This window comes from Anas platyrhynchos, chromosome Z (genome assembly GCF_047663525.1).
Source record: "Anas platyrhynchos isolate ZD024472 breed Pekin duck chromosome Z, IASCAAS_PekinDuck_T2T, whole genome shotgun sequence".
NCBI classification, from domain to species: domain Eukaryota; kingdom Metazoa; phylum Chordata; class Aves; order Anseriformes; family Anatidae; genus Anas; species Anas platyrhynchos.
In genome coordinates this window covers 84446213-84466676 of record NC_092621.1, presented here as the reverse complement: position 1 = coordinate 84466676, position 20464 = coordinate 84446213, and the positions used below count along the sequence as shown (strand labels likewise).

Below are 20464 nucleotides of genomic sequence, written 5' to 3'. Positions count from 1 at the left end.
CTGGGCAGCCTGTGCTGGTTGCCTCACTACCCTTACAGTGAAGAATTTTCTCTTTATGTCTAGTCTGAATCTCTCCTCTTAGTTTAAGACCATTCCCCCTTGTCCTATCATTATCTACCCAAGTAAAGAGTCCTTCTCTATCTTTTTTATAAGGCCCCTTTAAGCAGAGAAAGGTTGCAATAAGGTCTCCCCAGAGCCTTCTCTTCTCCATGCTGAACATCCCCAGCTCTCTCAGCCTTTCTTCATAGGAGAGGTGCTCCAGCCCATTGATCAACTTCATGGCTGTCCTCTGGACCTGCTCTTAACAGCTCCACATCCTTCCTGGTCTGGGGGCCCCAAACCTGGATTCAGTACTCCAAGTGGAGTCTCACAAGAGCAGAAAAGAAAGCGACAATCACCTCCCTCCCCTGCTGGTCATGCTTCTTGTGGTGCAGCCCAGGACACAGTTGACCTTCTGGGCTGCAAGCACGTCCTGCTGGCTCACGCTGAGCTTTTTGTCCACCAGAACCCCTAAGTCCTTCTCTGCAGGGCTGCTCTCTATGACTTCTTCTCCCACTCTGTACTCATGTCTGGGATGACCCTTACCCAGGTGCAGTACCCTGCACTTGGACTTGTTGAACCTCATTGAGTTCACATGGGCCCACCTCTCTAGTCCATCGAGGTCCCTTTAGAAGGCATCTCCTCTTCCGTCTTTGCTATCAACTGCACTGTTCAGCTTGGTGTCAGCTGCAAACTTGCTGAAGGTGCACTTGATCACACTGTCTACATGGAACAATCCTGTATGATAATTCACACAAATCGCTCCTTGTTTTCTTTTCCTTACAAGCTTCCTCATGAAACAACTAAGTTGGAAAAGGCCTGTGATGACATGATGGCTTTATATCCTACTGCAAGCTATCCTTTGGAAGTACTTTGCTTGCACTACATTGAGTCAGGTGAGTAGGATGGGTTTACACACTCTGGGGGCTTAAAATAATTCTTTTTATAATTGATGTTATGATAGTCTTTTTGACAAGTTTTTACCCTTCACACCTAAATACAAGCACGCTGTTTACTTCGTCATGTTTTACCGCTCTGGAAGTGGAAAGTGTTCACTCATGCTGCTATGGTTTAACCTGGCAGGCAGTGAAGCACCATGCATTCACTACCTCACTTCCCACCAGTGGGATGGGGGTGAGAAATGGTTAAAACTCTTTGGATGAGATAAAAACAGTTTAATAAGAAAAGGAAGGAAATTAATAAATAAAAGAACACACAAAGTGATACACAGCGCTCACCATTAGCCAACTGATGCTCAACCAGTCGCTGAAACAAGGCAGCTCCCCTGGCCGGTTTAACCCAGTTTTACTCTTCAGCCTTACTCGGTTTGGGATATTCATTCAGCAAGTTCAGGCCAGCTGTCCTGGCTATGTCCCAGCCTAGCTCCCTGTGTACCCCCAGCCCCTCACTGGCAGGGCAGTGTGAGAAGCTGAGAAGTCCTTGGCTTGGTGTAAGCACTGCTCAGCAGCAACCAAAACATTGGTGTGTTATCATGATTATTCTCATCCGAAGTCCAAAACACAGCACTGTACCAACAACTATGAAGGAAATTAACTCCATCCAGCTGAAACTAAGACATATGCTTTATAATTACGTGGTTTTGTAACAGAATGATGACTGTAAATGGGGAAAAAAAAAAAAAAAAGTCCAACTCTTGCAATGTATTTGCCTTACAAAACTGAAAAACAGCCTTTCCAGATAAATGAATCTATGCTCTGCATTCAGTATGAAGCCTGATTCATAGGCACTAAGCCTAGAATAATGAATGGAGAAGTTAACACATAGCTCTAAGGTTGAGGAAGGGCTATGTGTAGGTTACTCTTTGCCAATAAAATCCTTCCTGCCTAAGAAGAAAGATTTGTGAAATTGCTTGATGTCCCAAATTTGTGGGCTTGTAACTTAGTTGCAATATTAGTCAATTTTACCAAATTTGAATCAAAGGCGTCCTGTATTTTAATGAGTCCATAATTTAAAGCAAAACAAAACAGAAAAACAGATCAAAGACTGTTGCTGAAGTTGCTAAGTTTACAAGTTAACTGTCAATAAAATGTAATGCTGACACATTAAGTCATGTGCTTTCACAGCAAGACTGTTTCAGCAAGTCCATGACAGCAAATGTGTAGTTACACAGGCCTACTCTGGAAGGAAATTATTTTGATTTATTTGTGGTAGATTTTGAGATGTGCGCTTTCACCTAAGCTTGGGTGAAGGGCATATGAACAAATTAGTTTCTACTAATAAAGGAAGCATACCTGTATTAGTTTACTATGAGGTGTTAAAGAATTCAGATTGGCAGCGTATTTTGTTTGGTGATATTGAGTATATCGATGACTACTTGATTTTTACTTGTTTATGTGTAGGGGGTACAAGCATATAGTATAATTGGAAAAAAATGTTTAATGAATAAACTCATTACCTTGAGCTTAAAGGATAAGTGTCATATAAGTAGATATGTTTCTGTAAATAATTTCAGTTTTCTTGTTACATTTTTAAATCTACAGCTCAAGAAAGTGTTTCTTTTTTTTTTTTTTCTGCAACTAGGTGCCATGTCAGAAAAGGCCTTTCAGTGTTTTTCTAAGCTTTCGGAGATGGACTCAAGTAGTGGTCCAGGCAACATTGGTTTTGGTATAAAATGTCTCCATGAAAAGAAATATGAGGAGGCTGTTAAAAGTCTTACTGAAGGTAAATGTATAATGTGAGGTATTGGTACTCTGTCTTGACAGCAGCTACAATTAATGTTTTGGGAAGCTTAGAGTTTCATATTACTTTGCCAGTTCTATTGCAAGTAGTAGAAAGACCAGCTGGCTTTTAAAATAATACTCAATGCTTTGTCTGACTGAAGTATATTTTTTTAAGTATCTCTTGGAGTATAACATGTCTGAAAGTCTAAGCAATCAGGATATGCTGTGATACCCTGTATTCCTTTAATTTGAATCTTGGAATATGCGATGTCACAGCAGCATACCCACACTGAAATAAGGTGACTTGCCTAAATAATGAATCAAATTTCAGATGCTTAAGAGGAAAGTCTTCCATGTAGCAAATTTCTCTCTTAAATGGCAGTTGGACATTTTGATGAAACATATATGTGATTTAGAAGTACAATTGAAATTTGCTTATATTTCTGAACTGCTCTCTCCCAAAACATATTACCAGTTTTTTACTTCTAGATATAGTACTCATAAAGGGGAGAACACAAAGAGCCTTGCACTTTGCATCAGCAGAAATGTTTCGAGTTGGAAGTAATGCCTTTCCTAGTAAGCCAAGTGTTCATATTTTAGGCTCTGAAACTTCAAGGAATTATTTGATAGTAATATATTTCTCAGAAGAATCAAATTCTGTTTTATGACTGAATCTCTAATTAAGGCATTTCTCAGGAAATTCTAGTTAAATGCTTCTGCAGTCTGGTTTGTTTTTTTTTTTGCTGTTTTGAAGTTCCATAGCTGTTCTATAGAGCCAGCCTTTTCTCGTCTCTAAGAGAAATTTTATAAAGCAGTCTACAGGCTGTTGGTGATAATTTGTGATCAAACAGAAGAACTTTTTGCGTTCTGAAACAAAAGTGCACCTTAAGCCAATGTTGTGTATTTCCTCACATTTTCCCCTTTTCTCTTTATTTATATATAACATTATACGCAAAATTAAGCCTAAGAGAGGTTTACAACTGCCATAGTCTTTCCCTTACATTTAGGTGTATCTAAGATATTTTTTCTTTGAGTCTTAGTTTAAACTAACTGCATTTTTTTTGCTGATTATTTGATGTCAGTGTTTTGATGGTGTTGCACGGCAATACAGCATCTGTCAGCCACAGCATTTTTGCAGCCCTAAGCAACATTTTTTTTCTTGAACTTTCTTTTACTAGGTTTGAAGAATGCTAGCCAGTGTCTGGGAGCATGGCATTGTTTGGCAGAGGCACAGATGAAAATTCACAAGCACAAGAATGCTGTCCTGTCCTGTAATCAAGGTAACTGCCTGCTAATTGAAAGGGCATCTGCAGTGTTAACCCTCTTTATGCAGTCTAGTCAGTGTGGCCTGTGCACAGTAGGTCTGTGTTAGCAGCAGCCCTACTCCTTTGCACTTTGCAACAGCACTGGTTGTGGTGGGCTCTCTTGCTGCTTTTGGTTTATGACAGGTGAAAATCACCTTGTGTTGCTTAGTCTCAGGAAGAGAGGAAATATTTGGTTAATCAGAATCAGAAAGCTGTCTCAGGATTAATATTTAGATGTTTTGCACATTTTCATATGCTTCTTCAGCTGGTCATTGACCAAGTCAGCCAAACAGCAGTTAACTGCCAGGAACTACAGAGGTGAGTGAAACACAGTGGACTTTATCAGAATCTCACCTTTTCAGTCTTTATATAAAGTTAAGAGTAAAAAATTAAAGTGCAGAAGAATGTTGGATAGTACAGCTGCATCTCAAGAAAGCTTACTTTGAGTGCAACTCTTCATCTGTGCTAGCTGGGAGTGAGGGCGGTTGTTATGATCTAGTGATACATATCTAATCTGAACAGAATCATTATTTGATGGTTATAAATGAAGGCTCATCCAAAGCAGGCTTCTTCTGACAGAGACTAATGTAACAAAAAACTCCTCAGGAAAGACTCAGAGAGGTAACAGTAATCAGACTTGGCTAAACAGTCATAGAAAATACATTAAAAGCAAGGGGAATACTTCAAATGGTGAAGTACTTGCCATTGAGGAAGATGCAGAAGGGCTATAAAGCTGGGTAGAGGAAATGTGAGAACAGAACGAAGTAGGTCAAAAGAGTTCAGGAAACATATTGCAGAAGGAATGAAAATGAGGCAATTATTTTCCCATCAGGTTTCACTGTGTAAGAGTTCAGGGAGACTTCTACACCACGACCTTTTTTTTCAGGGGTCTTATCAAAGAATTTACCTGTCATTATAGCCTTGATAGAAGTTACTATAAACCAAAACAGGAAAAATGAGCATTAAGAAACTAAGAGATACTGACCTAGGAATTGAACAGGGCACGTCAAGATGAAATTGCTGAAGCATTAACTGTTAAATCATAGAATCACAACATGGGGTGGGTTGGAGGGGCCCTTAAAGAGCACACAACTCCATCCTCCCTGCTATGGGCAGGGACACCTCCCCCTAGGTCAGGCTGCCCAAAGCCCCATCCAGCCTGGCCTTGGGCACTTCCAGGGATGGGGCATCCTCAGCAACCTGGGCAACCTGTGCCGGTGCCTCTAATCTAAATCTGCCCTCTTCAATTTGCAAGCCCTAACCCCTTTTCCTACTACTACTCTCCCTGATAAATATTCTCTTTCTAGTGGTATGTAATCACTTGCTTAAACTGTCTTCGTACCCAGATACTTAGACATAGTTAGTGTGACTCCAATTACAGGAAGGATTGTAGGAAAGATCAGAAAAACCACAGACAAGTATAATGTTTAATGGTGAAACTGCATTACTCTCTTCTTTCAGTTTTTAAGTAATTAATGTAGAAAGATGAATTCTGTGGGAATAGACAGCATGGCTTCAATAAAGTGAAATTGTTTTTTAGTAATCTTTGAAGAAGCTACCAGCACACGGGGAATGAAGTTGTAGTACAATTCACTCTGACATCCAAGTGGTAATTGATAAAATCAAGAGATCATATTACAAGACTTTTAAGGAAACTGAGCAGTTTGGATTAAGAAGCAGTGTTATAGCACTGAGTAGGAGTTTTTTTCTTCTTTTTTTTCTGTTTGTGGTTTTTGTTTTTTTTTTAATAGATTAAAAGAGCACGATGTAGTAGTAAAGGTCATTTTTCATGCTTGAAAGAGGCATTCGAATACCAGGACCTTGGTTGTTTATCTTCTTTACTAGTCCAATTATGAATTTTGAGTAATACATTTTGCTGCTATTCAGGGCAGAGGGGAATAAGTCTGAAAAGAAATTATCAGAGAAGGTAATTAGGTGAGAACCTGAACAGGCCTCTTGCTATCTGTTAAAATAACTGATTGTAGTGGATTTATGCAACTAGACAGTTGAACTCCATCACAACTGCTCTCTCACTCACCCTCCTCAGAGGGAAAGGGGGAGAAAATACGATGAAAAGGACTCAAGGGTTGAGATGTGGACAGGGAGATCATTTACCAGTTACTGTTATGGGTAAAGCAGGCTCTTCATAGAGAGATTAAAGTAATTTATTGCCAACAGACTAGAGCAATGAGAACTAAAAGCAAACTAAAACAACCTTCCCCTCATCCACCCTCTTCCACCTCCTCCTCCCAAGAGGCACAGGGGAACAGGGAATGAGAGCTGCGGTCAGTCCCTGTTGCTTCGTCTCTGCCTCTCCTTCATGGTCCCTCTCTGCCGCTGCTCCCTGTGGGGTCTCTCCCACGGGATGCCGTCCTTCCCCAGCTGATCCCACATGGGCTGCCCACAGGCAGCAGCTCCTCAAGCACTGCTCCCACACGGCTCCGTCCCATGGGGTCCATCCATCCCTCCCCCAGGAGCAAACTGCTCCAGCACGGGTCCCCCACGGGTGGGGGCAGCTCCCCCCAGACCCCCTGCTCCTGCGGGGGCTCCTCTCCATGGGGTGCAGCTCCGGCCCGGGGCCTGCTCCTGCGGGGGCTCTCCATGGGCCGCAGCCTCCTCCAGGCCACATCCACCTGCTCCACCGGGGGCTCCTCCACCCATGGGGGGGCTGCAGCGTGGAGATCTGCTCCATGGGGGACCCATGGGCTGCAGGGGGACAGCCTGCTCCACCAGGGGCCTCTCCCTGCACAGCCCGCAGGGGAACTGCTGCTGCCTGCCTGCAGCACCTCCTGCCCTCCTGCTGCACTCACCTGGGGGCTGCAGGGCTGGCTCTCACCCCTCTCTCCCAGCTGCTGTAGCACAGCAGTTTTTTTCCCCATCTTCAATCTGGTCTCCCTGAGCCCAACCAGCATCTCTGACAGCCCAGCTCTGGCCAGCAGCAGGTCCCTTGTGGAGCAGCTGGAGCTGGCTCCTCTCTGCCATGGGGCAGCTGCTGGGCTCTGCTCACAGAGGCCACCCTGCAGCCCCTCATTACCAAAACCTTGCCACATAAACCCAATACACTAATAAAATTCCATAGTCATAAAAGCAAAGTCATGCAGTTGTTAGAAGAAATGTTCTCATTAAGTTATCCTCTAGTCTTACTGCAGTAAAACACAGAAAGGTATTTATTCTGTATGAAGAAAGTAGGACTGCTCCTTTTCCCCTTCTGTGCTTTACAGGAGAACTTGAAAGTCAGGAATTACAGTGAAGGGAATGGTTACTGAAACAGCACCAACAGGCAGTTGCATGAAGAACTTGAGCAGCGTGGTGAATTCTTTGTGCAGTTTTAGTACCCACCCACTCTCTAAAAGAAGAGATGATTTTGAAATCCGTGAAGTTACAAATTAATTGGAAAATAAATAAAGATCATATGCTTTCTTCTCACATGCAAGATCTAGTTAGTAACAAATGAAACTAAAGGATGTCAGGCTCAGAACAAACGAAGGAGGCTTTGTTTCTTATGACAAAGTGTAAGTTAAGGTATTGTGCCTTGCTAAAAGATGCTGTGGATACTGAAAGTTGCCTTGTGTCCAAAACTCGGGGAGAAATCTAGGGAAGCACTGCTCTGTGCTTGGCCTGTTTTTACATTGTTCCTGTATATCTGCAGCTAGAGACAGGATGCTAGGACAGACGGACTATCAGGTCAGACAGAAGACTGACACGGGTGGAAATAGAGTTAACTGACTAGTTGAGAAAGTATTTGTCTTTGGAGAGTACTGCAACTCAACAGAGATTCTCTGAGGTGAGATTATACTGCCTACTGGAGAAGTAACCAATACTGCTTACAATAGTACAGAGCTGGCTTTGCACAGGTACAGAGTTAAATCCTTGATTTAATAGCAATATTTTTCCCCTTCTGACATTGAAGTATAGAACAACAAATTTGGTTAGTGAAGGGTCATTGTTTTCTCAGAGCATGGATCAGGAAAACAAGCATTCCAATTATTAGGCTAGCATCTAGGAGACAGTTTCTTACATGTCTGACATCACCTTTCTAAAATTGATCAAACTTTTGAACTTGCATAAGTAGAGATTTTATGTAATAGTTTCTTCAACACAGGAGAGAACAGTCTAATAATTAGCTTTATTAAGTGGTGTTCTCTGTAGATCCTTTTTTATTTCCATTTGATTAAACTTCTGTCTTGTCAACAGCTCTCAAGAGTCTTGGAAATCCTGAGAGTCCTAGTCTTCAGCAGAAGAAGGACCGTATTCTTCAGTTGAAAGCAGAGGCTTTGATTAAAATAGGCGATGCCGATGCTGCAGAAGAAGCCATTAATGCACTTGAGCAGGTATTTTCATTGACCAAAATGTAGTTTAAGGAAAAAAAAAAATGCTCTCATCTTTATGCACTAAAAATTCAAGCTGTATATTTTTCCCCTTGGCTCGTTTTTGTTTTCTGTGTGGTTTAGACAGCTCCTACCAACAATGGTGTAATTAAAACATGCCTTGCTCCTTTGCTTTTAGGCTTTGCTACAACTTCTTTTAAGTCACAATTCTAATTTAAAAAGCCATTGCTCCTCGCCTTATCTGGTCTTGCATAGTGAAGCTGGGTTCTTGCTAGTTCTGGGGCTATTGTTCATCTTTATTTGAATTATGGTTATAATCCTACTCCCTCTGTCCTCAATTCACTTGTTATTACATGTAAACACATTACTTTAAGATTGAATGGTGAAGCTTTAAGTGAAAATTGCTTCCCCTCTGTTATGCCTCACAGTTTCATGTATACTACTTTTTTACTGTTCAAACTTCTGTAGATTTGTCCTTTCTGTTTACAATCTGCTACCTCTTCAGCAAAACTCTATCTAAGGCTCCTCAAGGGTGGTCTCCTCTCTCAGTGCATTCTTGTCTTCATGTAGAAAACCTGCTTTTGACACCTTTGATTTCTTAGTGTGTGAAAAGAATAACTTGTTTGTATCTATTACCTGATCTTCTAGATTGCAGGTGCAAGCAGCGATCCAGTGGTTTTAGCTTTCAGAGGTCGGGCTTATCTAAACAAAGGTTTAGTGGATCAAGCTTCAAAGGTTAGTGCTCTATAGTCCTTCCTGCAAGCTATGTAGAACTCTTATTTTCATATAGAAATAACTAGAGAAGGATGACATATTTTTGCAGATTTCTCAAGAACTTCTGTTGTCACACCCTGATCTGGCTGAGGCCCATGCTCTTGAGGGTTTCATCCATTATTCTCAAAAGAAGTATGAACAGGCAGAAAGAAGGTAAACCTCTTTTTCTTTTTTTAACAGGGAAATGTGCGGGAAAATAGCATATAATGTTCAGCTTTTGAGGGTTTGCTTCATCTAATCTGTTCCTTTTATTTAGTTTTCAAAATGCCATTGAAAGAAGGGCTGACACTGCAGAGTATCATCAGTACCTGGGGCTCACCTATTGGTTCATGAGTGATGAGACAAAAAAAGACAAAGGAAAAACACTCACTCAGCTCTTGAAGGTAAAAGCTTCTTTAACAATTCACGTAGATTAGCATTTTCCTACATAGGAAAAGAAATACAGAAATTATTCGTGACTGGAGTTAGACACTGGAATTGTTTGTTACTCTTTACAGGCCTACAGAGCCTGTAAACCACATTCAGCTGTGAAGAAATGCATGAAAGGGAGCTGTGTAATTACCTAGAATCTCCCTGTTTTTGTTTTCTTCTGTTCACTGAAATCTTGAGGTCTTCGGTGTAGCCAAAAGTAGTAATGGTTCTTTCAATCCCCTTTCCTTGAGGGCTGTAAAGTTGAGGCCTATAGGTGAACAGTGTAGCACTTTCTGAAATGTAGAAGGCAAAACGTTTGAAAATGTAGAGGGGGGGGGAAAAAAGGCAGGAGAGGAGAAAGAGAATGGTATTAAAGTTTCAGTGTGTATCCACAGAAGTAAGCCTGCAAAGCCCAACTAGTTTATATGCTTTTCCTGATCGTTTGGTTTTTGTTGGTTGTGGCTTTTTCCCTGCACATAGATGGAATGTAATCCAAAAGATTGTCTGACATCATTACTGAGAATTTGGAAGTTACAAAATAGGAATCTAGATATTGCAAAGTCACTATAAATTAGTAGCAGGTATGGGCAACTCGTATCATCGTCTATTGTTTACAATTCATTAGCAGCGGAGTATAGTGGGCAATGTATTTGAAGTGAACAGTAATCTTAATTCTAAATTATTTTATATGAGCTTTTTTATTATTGTCATAGCTGTTATTATGCTGCTTGGGGGTTGTAGTTTCTTAAGTATAAACAAATCTGCCAAGTGTGCTTAAAAAGGGAACTCAAACTTTAGAAAATGCTAGAGTTAACTGTGATATAATACAGTATGACTATGAGTATAATGACTGAAACTGAGTGGAATATAAAAATGATGGGATGCAGTATGGAATTGTTTGTTCCCAACACATCTCGCTTGTTAGTACTCATGGCACAAAACATTTTGTACAGAAGGTTTGTGGCAGATTCTGCAAATATTTAAAGCTCAAGTAATCTTTTGAATACTCAGATGTACCACAGAAGATGCTTAACTAAGTTGATAAGCAGAGATTGTACAAGTAGTTATCACTGGACCTGCCCATCTGTTATTCCTTCAAAAGCTGCTCTTATATTGTGTTCATATTTCTTTATAGGCTGCAAAATTGGACAGCTACTTGGGAAGTGTCTTTTGTTATTTAGGTAACTACTACAGAGACATTGCTGGAGACAAAAGTAGAGCTCGTGGTTGCTATAAAAAGGCTTTTGAACTGGATGCAACTGATGAAGAATCTGGAATAGCAGCTGTAGACTTAAGTGTGGAACTTGGAGACACGGTATTGCATATTCAGGGCCTTGGCTAATGGGTGTCTTGATTTTCTGTTAATCCTGCTCTTTGAGCAACCACTTGAGATTTCTTCAGTATTTGAGAATAAGATCTCAAGAAAACAGATATTCTGTCATTGCTTCGCAGTTTTCATAGCTGGATCTGCTTCAACTCCGTGCTTCAATTCTGATTTAAACCTATCTGGGGAGAAAGGTGGGGGAAGCAAGCATAACGTTGTAGTCATCACATACGTGATTCAGAAGATGGGAGGATTTTTTTCAGTAGGTTACATGAAGAGAAAGTGAGTTTTCTCTTCATATTTAACTTGTTCCATTTCTTTTTCCATCCTCCCCCTTGCTCCTTTCAGAAAAAAAGCACACAAAGTCATCAGAACATTTTAAACAAATATTTCTTACTTAGCATTGTATAAAAAGTTCTTAGTCTGGTATTACAGCAAGAAAGCAGCCCACACTTTGACAGACTATTGGAATATCTGGAGAAATAGACTGAGTATCTGACTTACTGCAAAGACTTGTAACCTTATCTAGTTAAAAAATCAAGTTGCCTATTTGCTAAGGCATATACATAAGAAATAATCACATCTTATCACAGATGTGATAATTTCCTCCTTTACTCTGCCACTCAGCCTGCCAGCTTTGAAAAGCCCATGTAATGTTTCTTCATTACAGTAACTAACAAGTTAGACAGTTTAATGGTTTGCTAGAATTGGGAGTATTCTTCTTAAACAATAACTTTCTTCTTTAGATACAGCTGTTTACTAATGTGGCATTTTTGGTGCTTTGTTAGGATACCGCTCTGTCAATCTTGAATGAAGTAACTGAAAAAGCAAACGCTGCTTCAATAAAATGGGCCTGGCTTCATCGTGGACTTTACTACCTCAGAACTGGTCAGCCGTCACAAGCAGTGGCTGAGTAAGAGAACTCGTGGTTGGTTTAAACTGTTTTCTGTAAATCCCTGTAAAACAGTCTTTGATCTTCATGATTTTTGAAATTAAGTTAGCTAATCACAAGATGGCCTGTACTACACAATGGGAAATGGGTCTGAGCAAGCTGTATCTATCTCCAGTTCTGGAATTAGCACAATGCAGTTTTATCATGATAGCAGTGATCCATGCTAACAAGCCTGGTGACAGGCTTGTCATAGACACTATAACACTGAATAATGAGCCAAAATTAGGTACAATGCCTAAACTTTTATAATGTGTTCTATGAAGATTACAACACTATTATGCAGTTTCTAAAAGTTCTATATAATTGTGTGGTTGTGTTCTGATAGTATATAATGCAAAGAAATAATTTGTTTTTGTTAACTTATATCACATTTGATTTAAATAAATTAAATTTTGATATCTTCAGTTTGCAGGCAGCTCTCAGGGCTGATCCAAAGGATTCCAACTGCTGGGAGTCTCTAGGGGAGGCTTACTTTGGCAGAGGTAGCTATGCAACAGCTCTAAAAGCCTTCAGGAAGGCCAGTGAACTGAACCCAGAGCTTGTATACAGCATATACAGAGCTGCTGCAGTTGAGCAGATGCTAGGCAAATATGAAAATGCTATAGTTACCTATCAAGAAATCTTGAAGAAGACAGAAGAGTATGTGCCTGCGTTGAAAGGTAGTGTATCTGAATCTGAAAATTTTAGGTCTTTCTCCTTCTATCTTGAGTTTCATGAAGAGGCTCTGATGTAGTTAGGTCTGCCTACGTAAAGGACAGTTTTGCTGGTGTAGAATGCTGTGATTCACATGTATGAAAGAAAGAGTATAATAGCTTGTAAACATGTGAAGACTGTTAAACCATGATGCACAGAAATGATTATTACTGTTGCAAGTAAGTAAAAAAGGTAACTATTCCTACGTAACTACCAAGCCAAATGGGTAGAGGCATTGAAAATTTATGTAGTGGATGCCAGCTGATGATGCTCAGCTTCACCTAAGCACTCAAATACTGTGTATGGCTGAACAGGCAGTGGAGTTGGGCTTCTGTGTCAAAAAGGTGGGCTATATTTATTTTCTGCTGCTGCTCTTCCTGACTTTTTTTTCTCACCTTTTCTGTTACCCCTGGTGATTCCGATCCCTGTGAGCTTCTTCAACTGACTAAAAATAGTAGTGAGGTATCCAGAGAGGTCTCGCAAATGTTAGATGTGGCAGTTGGTAGGTTACTTTAGTATGTATTTGGGAACAGGCTAGAGTGGTCAAGCACGGAGTCCTGGTGATAGTGAAAGTGAACTGTTGGTCTCAGTTTATGTAACATAGGGAGTATATAACATTTTGATAGCCAACTAATAACTGTTTTGTTCACGTTCTCAGTGCCTCTTAGTCTTCAGGCATTCTCACCCTATACATCCATCTGAAATCAAGTTTTTTGCTGCTTGGTTCTGGTATGAATTTTTATGTTGCGTTCCTTCTGTAGAAGGCCTTTGACGTTTGGATGAGTGTAAGCTGATATACAAAATATACACAAGTGTACTTGTCATACAGTTTTGATCAAAAAAGAAACAGTTTCTGAAATGAGCTGTTAGAAGTGTAGTCTTAAGGCAGATGAGAGAACATACTGATGTTGCTTGAATGTGTCTTTTCTGTGCACTTTTTATTTGTGTTGTTGAATAATAAGTTTGTTCACCTCTGCTCCAGCATTTCTCTTCACTTATAACTTCAGGGAATAGAATCAGTTTTATAAATCAATTTTGCTTTTAGATTGGAGCTTCTTGACATCTGAAGAGCTTATGTCCTTGGGACTTCTGTGTGGTCAATACAAACACCTAGTGAGGGCATGATAAGAGTCTCACAGAGCTGCATCTAGTTCATATGGTCTGCGTTTGTCACGATGTTATTGATGTTAATTGTTTGCCAAAATCTGCAAAGAAAGATGGTACCTACTTTGATTATTAGTTTGATATAAATAGAGAGGACTAAAGCATGAGGAATGTAGATTCAGAACTGTGAAGAAAATGCTGAGAATTAACGAGGCTCAAATCCAGTGACTTATTGCCAGACAGAATCACTACAGATACCAGCAGTGTAAAGAGGCAGTATCTTGCTGTTTCTGAAATAATACAAATAGTGGTATTAGATGTGGTTTCTTTAATTGCATTTATTTCCATATGAAGTAAATTCTTAAATAGGATTAAATAGTTGTGGTTTCAGGTAGTTCTAAAAAAACTTCCCACTTTTATTACCTTGATATTATTTCTTCTTTTTGTATTTGGCAGTGATTTGATAATGTTTTTGACTGAAGTGTGAACTGAATATGGCTGTATTTGTCAGACTTACCAGTGCATAGCACCTCTCACATGAGTGCTGTAGTTAATTCTTGAAAACAAACCCAAAGTTTCAATACTATATTTTTTATAATTACAAAAATTTATTTTAATATTCAGATTATTCTACAGTTCATGCTACTGGGGAAGGGGTAAAAGCAAAGTCTCTCTTGTGAGCCACAGAGTGAGTTTGGTTGTGGATTTTTTTGGTCAGGCATAGTATATGTAGGGCATAAAGCATAACATGGAGCAGTCTTTCTTCATACAACCCCACCTCCTTCATCAAGTAGTAACATGGAAGCATCTGTTTTCATAGAGGATATTTTGTCTTTCTTTCAGGACTTGGTGAGTGCTATCTCATGCTGGCAAAATCAGCCCTTGATAAGTATCTTGATAGGAAGGCTGTGGAATACATAGAGCAGGCTCTTGAATTTTTTACAAGGTTAGTACTAAACATTCTGTTGTTTCATTTCCACTGGGCTTGTGGTTTGAAGAAGAAGAGTTAAGTGTTTGAGGAGTTTCAGTTACACTAAATCAAATGGAGTGGGCTTCTAATGTAGAAGTGTTTAGTGAAAATGGTTTGAATAATGCATTGTGGACTTAGGCTGCTAGAGCGAATGGTAATGAGAGTTTTCTTTTTTGTGTTTAAAGACACAGAGTCTTTTGATTATAACACAAGTGTGAAGTCGCACACAGTTCATTTCAGCTCTCATCCTGTGTATATGGGTAGAAGGAAGGAAACTTCTCCCAAAAATGGTGGATGAGAGGCTATTGTAGCTTACCTTCCTCAATCTTACTGTTTTGCTTATCAGACAGAATGCTTTAGTGGCCTAAACTGAACCCTGGGATAACTGTTGGTATAGGAGAAGGTCTGCTAGGTTTCTGCAGGTGTCTCATGTCTTGCAATATAAATGATACTGTTCTGAAACACAAAAGTTAGTGTTGACAGCTGATGTTTTGATAGATAACAGGTCATTTTCAGAACAGACTCTTCGTCTCCACAAAATTGCAATACGTTAGCATTTTGTAGTTTCTCTTTTTATGATTACTTTTAAGTTTTTAAAAATACAGATTTAGTAGCAAGAAAACAGAATAATAATAATAAAAAAAAAAAACAAGCAGCCCATCAATTAATTAGAGTTCGTGCCACTATTCAAAGTGGTGAACTTTCTTTCAGGAAAGAGCATTGCAGTGTCTGAACAGATATTTTGTGGGTTTTCTTAAATATCAATTTACAGGGCAACAAAGCACCGTCCTGATGTATCATCCCTTTGGAAACTGCTTGGAGATACCTGTACTACTGTGCATGTTATTTCACCAGCCAGAGTGAATATTCAAGTTCTAGGATTGCTTCTGGGTAAAAATGAAGGCAAACAGATGCTGAAGAAAATTGAGCTGCTCAGACTGGGAGGAAGGTAATAATATATATTTTTTTTTTACTGTCAAGTTCTTCTACATATCTGTGCACAGTATAGAGTCTCAAATGTTCTAGACTATATTATTCCTAGAAAATGAAACAAATGCTGATCTTTATCACCTGGATATTTAATGAAGATTAATGAGGAGGTAAAGAGGGCCTCATGCTTCTTTCAAACTATACCACTCATTTAAAGGTATGATCCCTGGATTGCTGCAGTGGCTCTCAACACTTCATTTAGGACCTGCTCTTCTTGGTTCTGTCTCCAGAGCACGGCTATATCATGTCTGTCATTCAACAAATTGTGCTACTCTAAATGGAATGGTTGCAGTAGTAGTTAGCCCATTCTCCCAGGATTATTAAAGTCCAAGATAATACTGTAAGCTTTATGTCTGTGTTTATTTCATACAAAACTGTTATCAATTTGAGCCCTAGTTATGGGATCTAAATTACATTGCAAGACGGAATTCCTTGTGCCTGTCCCTGGAAACTCACAATAATAGAGCTAGAGATAATAGAAGTACTTATAGTTGTTTTCTTGTAGCCTCTCCTGTGGCTCCTTATGAGCTTTGTGCAGCTGGATGTGTTAGTTAAGACAGGCTGGCAATGTACCTCCTTTGAAGATCTCAACAGTGATATGTGTAGTCAAAATACTTCCGAGGGAAAGTCTGATTAACTCTGAAAATGGTTGATGTTTGTTTTAATTAAAAATATGCATATTGCAGCTGACATAACTTTGATGTATTGCACATCTATAATTTCACAAGTGGTGGGGTAATACAGATCAGGATGGATTCTGTGAAGATAGCTGTCTGAATTAAAATTAGTTGTCATAGGATTTCCATTCTTGTCTGGTTTTGTTTGTATTTATGCATATTTGTTTGGTTTGGGTTTTTAAGCACTCGAGTGTTTTTCAGCTTTCTGTTCTTCATGTTAGGGAGGCTCAGAATAATACGTGTGTGTGATTCATGTTTCTGTAGGTGTTACGGCAGAGCTTTAAAATTGATGCCTTTGCCTAACATATGGTGTGATCTTGGAATAAATTATTATCGACAAGCAGAGCACCTCACAGCAGTGGATGCTGACATGAATGAGATCAGTGAACTGCTAGAGAAATCTTTACAGGTACTGCCTGTTTTTCTGTTGCATTCTTTAAAGTTTAAATCAACTTTGGTGTTTCTCTGCCTAACCTCTCTGTCCTCAATAAGACCTAACCCTCTGGATAACTTTGTGCATAAAATCTTATTTTATGATAATCTAGTAGTTCAATTCACATTTGATTTTCTTTCAGTGTATCAAAAAAGCTGTGAGGCTTGACAGCAAAAATCATCTTTATTGGAATGCACTTGGTGTAGTTGCTTCCTGTAGTGGTAAGTCTTCAGTGAGACCCCTAGCTGCATAATATTCTAAATTAGAAGGCAACTTAACTAATGGTGTTTATGAAATTCAGTTAGATCTAGCTTTCCTTTTTTTTTCCTCCAGCTATTGGGAATTATGCTCTTGCTCAACATTCGTTCATCAAATCTGTTCAAGCTGAGCAAATCGTAAGTGCTGTAGGCAGCTGCCATCTGTTTCAAGTGGGCATTTGAAACTTTTCTTCCCCTGATGCTGTGTCATTTGTTTTTTTTAGAATACAGCAAGAACACATTGGTTTTAACTTGTATTTGTTCTCCCTAGAATGTTGTCGCCTGGACTAACTTGGGGGTTTTGTATCTAGCAACTGGAAACATTGAGGTAACTTTTTTTCCCATTTCTCAAATATGGTTTCCCTTTCCACTTCTTTTTCTTTAGGGGTATATAGTAGGGTGAGAGCGTGGACTAAAAGTGGAGAGTGTACCTCTCAAATTCAAAAAACATACTTGAATTGAATGAAATAAAATCAGCATTTTTCTTGAGTCACACAAATTAAGTATTTGTTCTGGAGTGGATGTAGTTAAGTGAACTTGCTCTAAATTGCTGAAGTTTCTCTCCAAATGACTAAGTGGAATAGCAACTGTTCAGAAGGACTGAGAAGGACTAAATCAAACCAACTCACAACAAGTTGACTGGGAACTCTTTTAGTCACAAACTGAAACTTTGAGTTTCTGATTTTCCTGTAGGTAGCTACTTTCTGCTCATTAGTATGGCACATGACTTGCCATAGTTCTGTATAACCTTTAGAGCTTCTCTGAATAAAAATTGGAATACCTGTTAAGTGAAGTCCAGGGTTTTCATGTACCTAAAACTACATAATATCCTATTTACTGGTAAGAATTTCAGCAATTTTATTTAATTTCTGTAATGTGATGGTCAAGCTTTATTTTTAGTAAAAATAATTTAATAGTAAAAACTACTTACTGCTAAGACATCTCAGGCTAGGACTTTGTTCACCTTGTGCCACATTAAGGGAAGAACAATGAACATGTGCAGCCTTGAGGGAAAATTATGACTTGTGGATGGTAATCAGTTTAACAATTTTCAGAATGTGTCAAACTGTTTACATGAAAGAAATGCAAATTTTGAAATCTGGATCCTAGGCTGATTTTAAAATATTAATTGTTCCAACAGTTAATCTAGCTTCTTCCTCAGAACAAGGAGGAGGAGTTGTATTTGGAAGGGAGAGGAACTTTGATTTTCTAAATATTTTTAATTTTATGTTTTTCTTTTGAGAAGATAAACTGATTTATTTCTGTGGGTGATATGTTGTTCTGTAAAGCACAGTAGATATTCTTTAGTAGTGACCTAATTTCATTCATGAAAATCTCTTCTAATACTTCCGCATGTTAGCTATGAATACTCAAAAGTGATCTGTTACCATGCCAGACAGTTGAACAGCATCATTATCTTTGGTTCTGCAGCAAGCTCATGAAGCCTTCAAGATAGCCCAGTCTCTGGAGCCCACTTACCTACTGTGCTGGGTTGGACAGGTAAGATGTGAAAAAATCTTAACTGTGCGCCAAATCCATTTGTTAGTGCAAGAGAAGTTTTACACTCTGTCCTAAGAATTGGCCCTTAAGCATGTTCTCATAGGATTTTAAGCAGAGGGAGCGGCTGCTTCCCCTGGGGGTGGATGGGACCCTTTGCTTCTGTATTGCTATATAATGGAAGCTACATTAATCATGTATCTTTATATAAATGTTTTTTGTGGCTAATGTAATTGTGAGTTGTATAAGAAATTATCTATTAAAAAAATCACTTTTGTGCTCTGAAGCTTGTTATTAAGTGTTCTTAACAAAGTACCATCTTCGTAAGATGCTAGCTATTTTGTCTTCTTCTGTATAACTATTTCATTTAATAGCACTGTTTAGCACACTTCTCAGTGTCCCCCTTTCTATCTTCGCTGTTAAAAACAGTAAGTCTCTAATATACCTGGTGCAAAAGCAGCTCTTACATCCTGGGAGGTGCCTTCCTCCACCTACCACTGTGGATTGGATGTGCTCCCACTGGTATCTAGGCCATCTGTGAATAGTAGAAGTACTCATGACTCATTTGTGATTGCCGTAGGTGCACTCAATAATCCCATGCTGTTGACCTGCTAATAATATCTAACTGAAACCGGATTCTAAGGAAGGACTACTGACATCATGTCAAAATTCAGCTCCCGTCATACATTGTTATAAGTGTAACTAACATGCACAAGAAGTCTCTGTCTTGAAAAATGTAACGTAGCTCCCCAACACCTTAAGTGTGAAGTGCTGATGTGGTACTTATGCCCTCTTAGTAGTGTTCATTTTATTCTTAGAATTAGAGAGTGGTTTGGGTTGGAAGGGAAGCTTCCAACCTTCCAAGGGAAGCTCATTTAGTTCCAACTCCCTGCTGTGGTCAGGGACACTTCTCATTAGACCAGGTTTCCCAGAGCCCCATCGAACCTGGCCTTAAAAACTTCCAAGGATGGTGCATCAGCAGCTTCTCTGGGAAACCCAGTCCACTGCATCACCAGTCTCTATTAAAGAATTTCTTCCTTACATCTAATTTAAATCTACCCTCTTTTAGATTAATGCCATAACCCTTTGTCTTGTCCCTACACCCCCTTACAGAGACCCTCCACAGCTTTTCTGTAGATCCATTTAGGTACTGGCAGGCTGCTGTAAGCTCTCCCTGGAGCCTTCTTTTCTCCAGGCTGAACAACCCCTACTCTCTCAGTTTCTCTTCGTAGGAGAGTTGCTCCAGCCCTTTGGTCATTGTTGTGGCCTCCTCTGGGCCCTCTTCAACAGGTACATGTCCTTATCCTGGGGCCCTAGAGCTGGATGCAGTCTTTCAGGTGGAGTCTCAAGAGAGCAGCATAGAATTTCTTCAAGAGCATGAGAATATAAATTATTTTCATGTTAATTACCTAAGATGTGCCAGAAGTAATGTGTACCGAGGCTCTTGTCAATGTCATCGTTTCTTAAGTACCTGACCACAGGAACCTTTGCTTCTCTGTAGGCTCTTGTTGCGGAAAAAGTTGGCAGCTATGATACTATGGATCTCTTCAGGCATACAACTGAACTTAGTATGCATGTAAGTGTAACAGTTATATTGTACTGAAGATTCTTTATGTCTAATCGTATGTCTAGTTAGGTGATGTATTTTTTTTTTTAAATAGGTTTCTTTAATGATGGGACAACTAGAGTCTTGTTCCAAATGGGATTGTCTGAATTCCATGTTGGTGTTCCTGGCCTGTGCTGGCACTAAATGGCAAGCAGTTATTTTGTTAAGTGCTTTAGTCCCAGTGGTCCAAGAACTCTGCTCCATAAGTTGTGAAAAAAAATTTCTTGATGTTCCACAGAACTGGACAGAGATCAAAGGCATAAATTGGACACAAAAACAGGAAAGAATACTGCCAGTATACTGGCAGATACTGCCAGAAAGACCCGGGATACTGCCAGGGTCCTAAGAAAGTGGAGGACTTTACATTGTCTTAAACTTTTCTTATTTGTCATCTCTCCAGTGTGTCATAAGTGATACGTAAATA

General features: G+C 39.5%; 1 protein-coding gene across 4 annotated transcripts in view; it reads left to right on the top strand.

Annotated features, from left to right (window-relative positions):
- SKIC3 (SKI3 subunit of superkiller complex) overlaps positions 1-20464 on the top strand; it is a 48650-nt gene that overhangs the window by 7244 nt on the left and 20942 nt on the right. For all 4 annotated transcript variants that reach the window (XM_038170112.2, XM_038170111.2, XM_038170110.2 and 1 more), the window contains 18 exons: positions 827-935; positions 2581-2721; positions 3899-4000; positions 8219-8355; positions 9001-9087; positions 9176-9279; positions 9383-9509; positions 10673-10852; positions 11650-11774; positions 12219-12472; positions 14454-14556; positions 15353-15529; positions 16512-16656; positions 16823-16901; positions 17014-17075; positions 17209-17265; positions 18369-18437; positions 19936-20010. In XM_038170112.2, the coding sequence (XP_038026040.2) occupies positions 827-935; positions 2581-2721; positions 3899-4000; positions 8219-8355; positions 9001-9087; positions 9176-9279; positions 9383-9509; positions 10673-10852; positions 11650-11774; positions 12219-12472; positions 14454-14556; positions 15353-15529; positions 16512-16656; positions 16823-16901; positions 17014-17075; positions 17209-17265; positions 18369-18437; positions 19936-20010 (2133 nt within the window). The remainder of the gene's footprint in view (positions 1-826; positions 936-2580; positions 2722-3898; positions 4001-8218; positions 8356-9000; positions 9088-9175; positions 9280-9382; positions 9510-10672; positions 10853-11649; positions 11775-12218; positions 12473-14453; positions 14557-15352; positions 15530-16511; positions 16657-16822; positions 16902-17013; positions 17076-17208; positions 17266-18368; positions 18438-19935; positions 20011-20464) is intronic.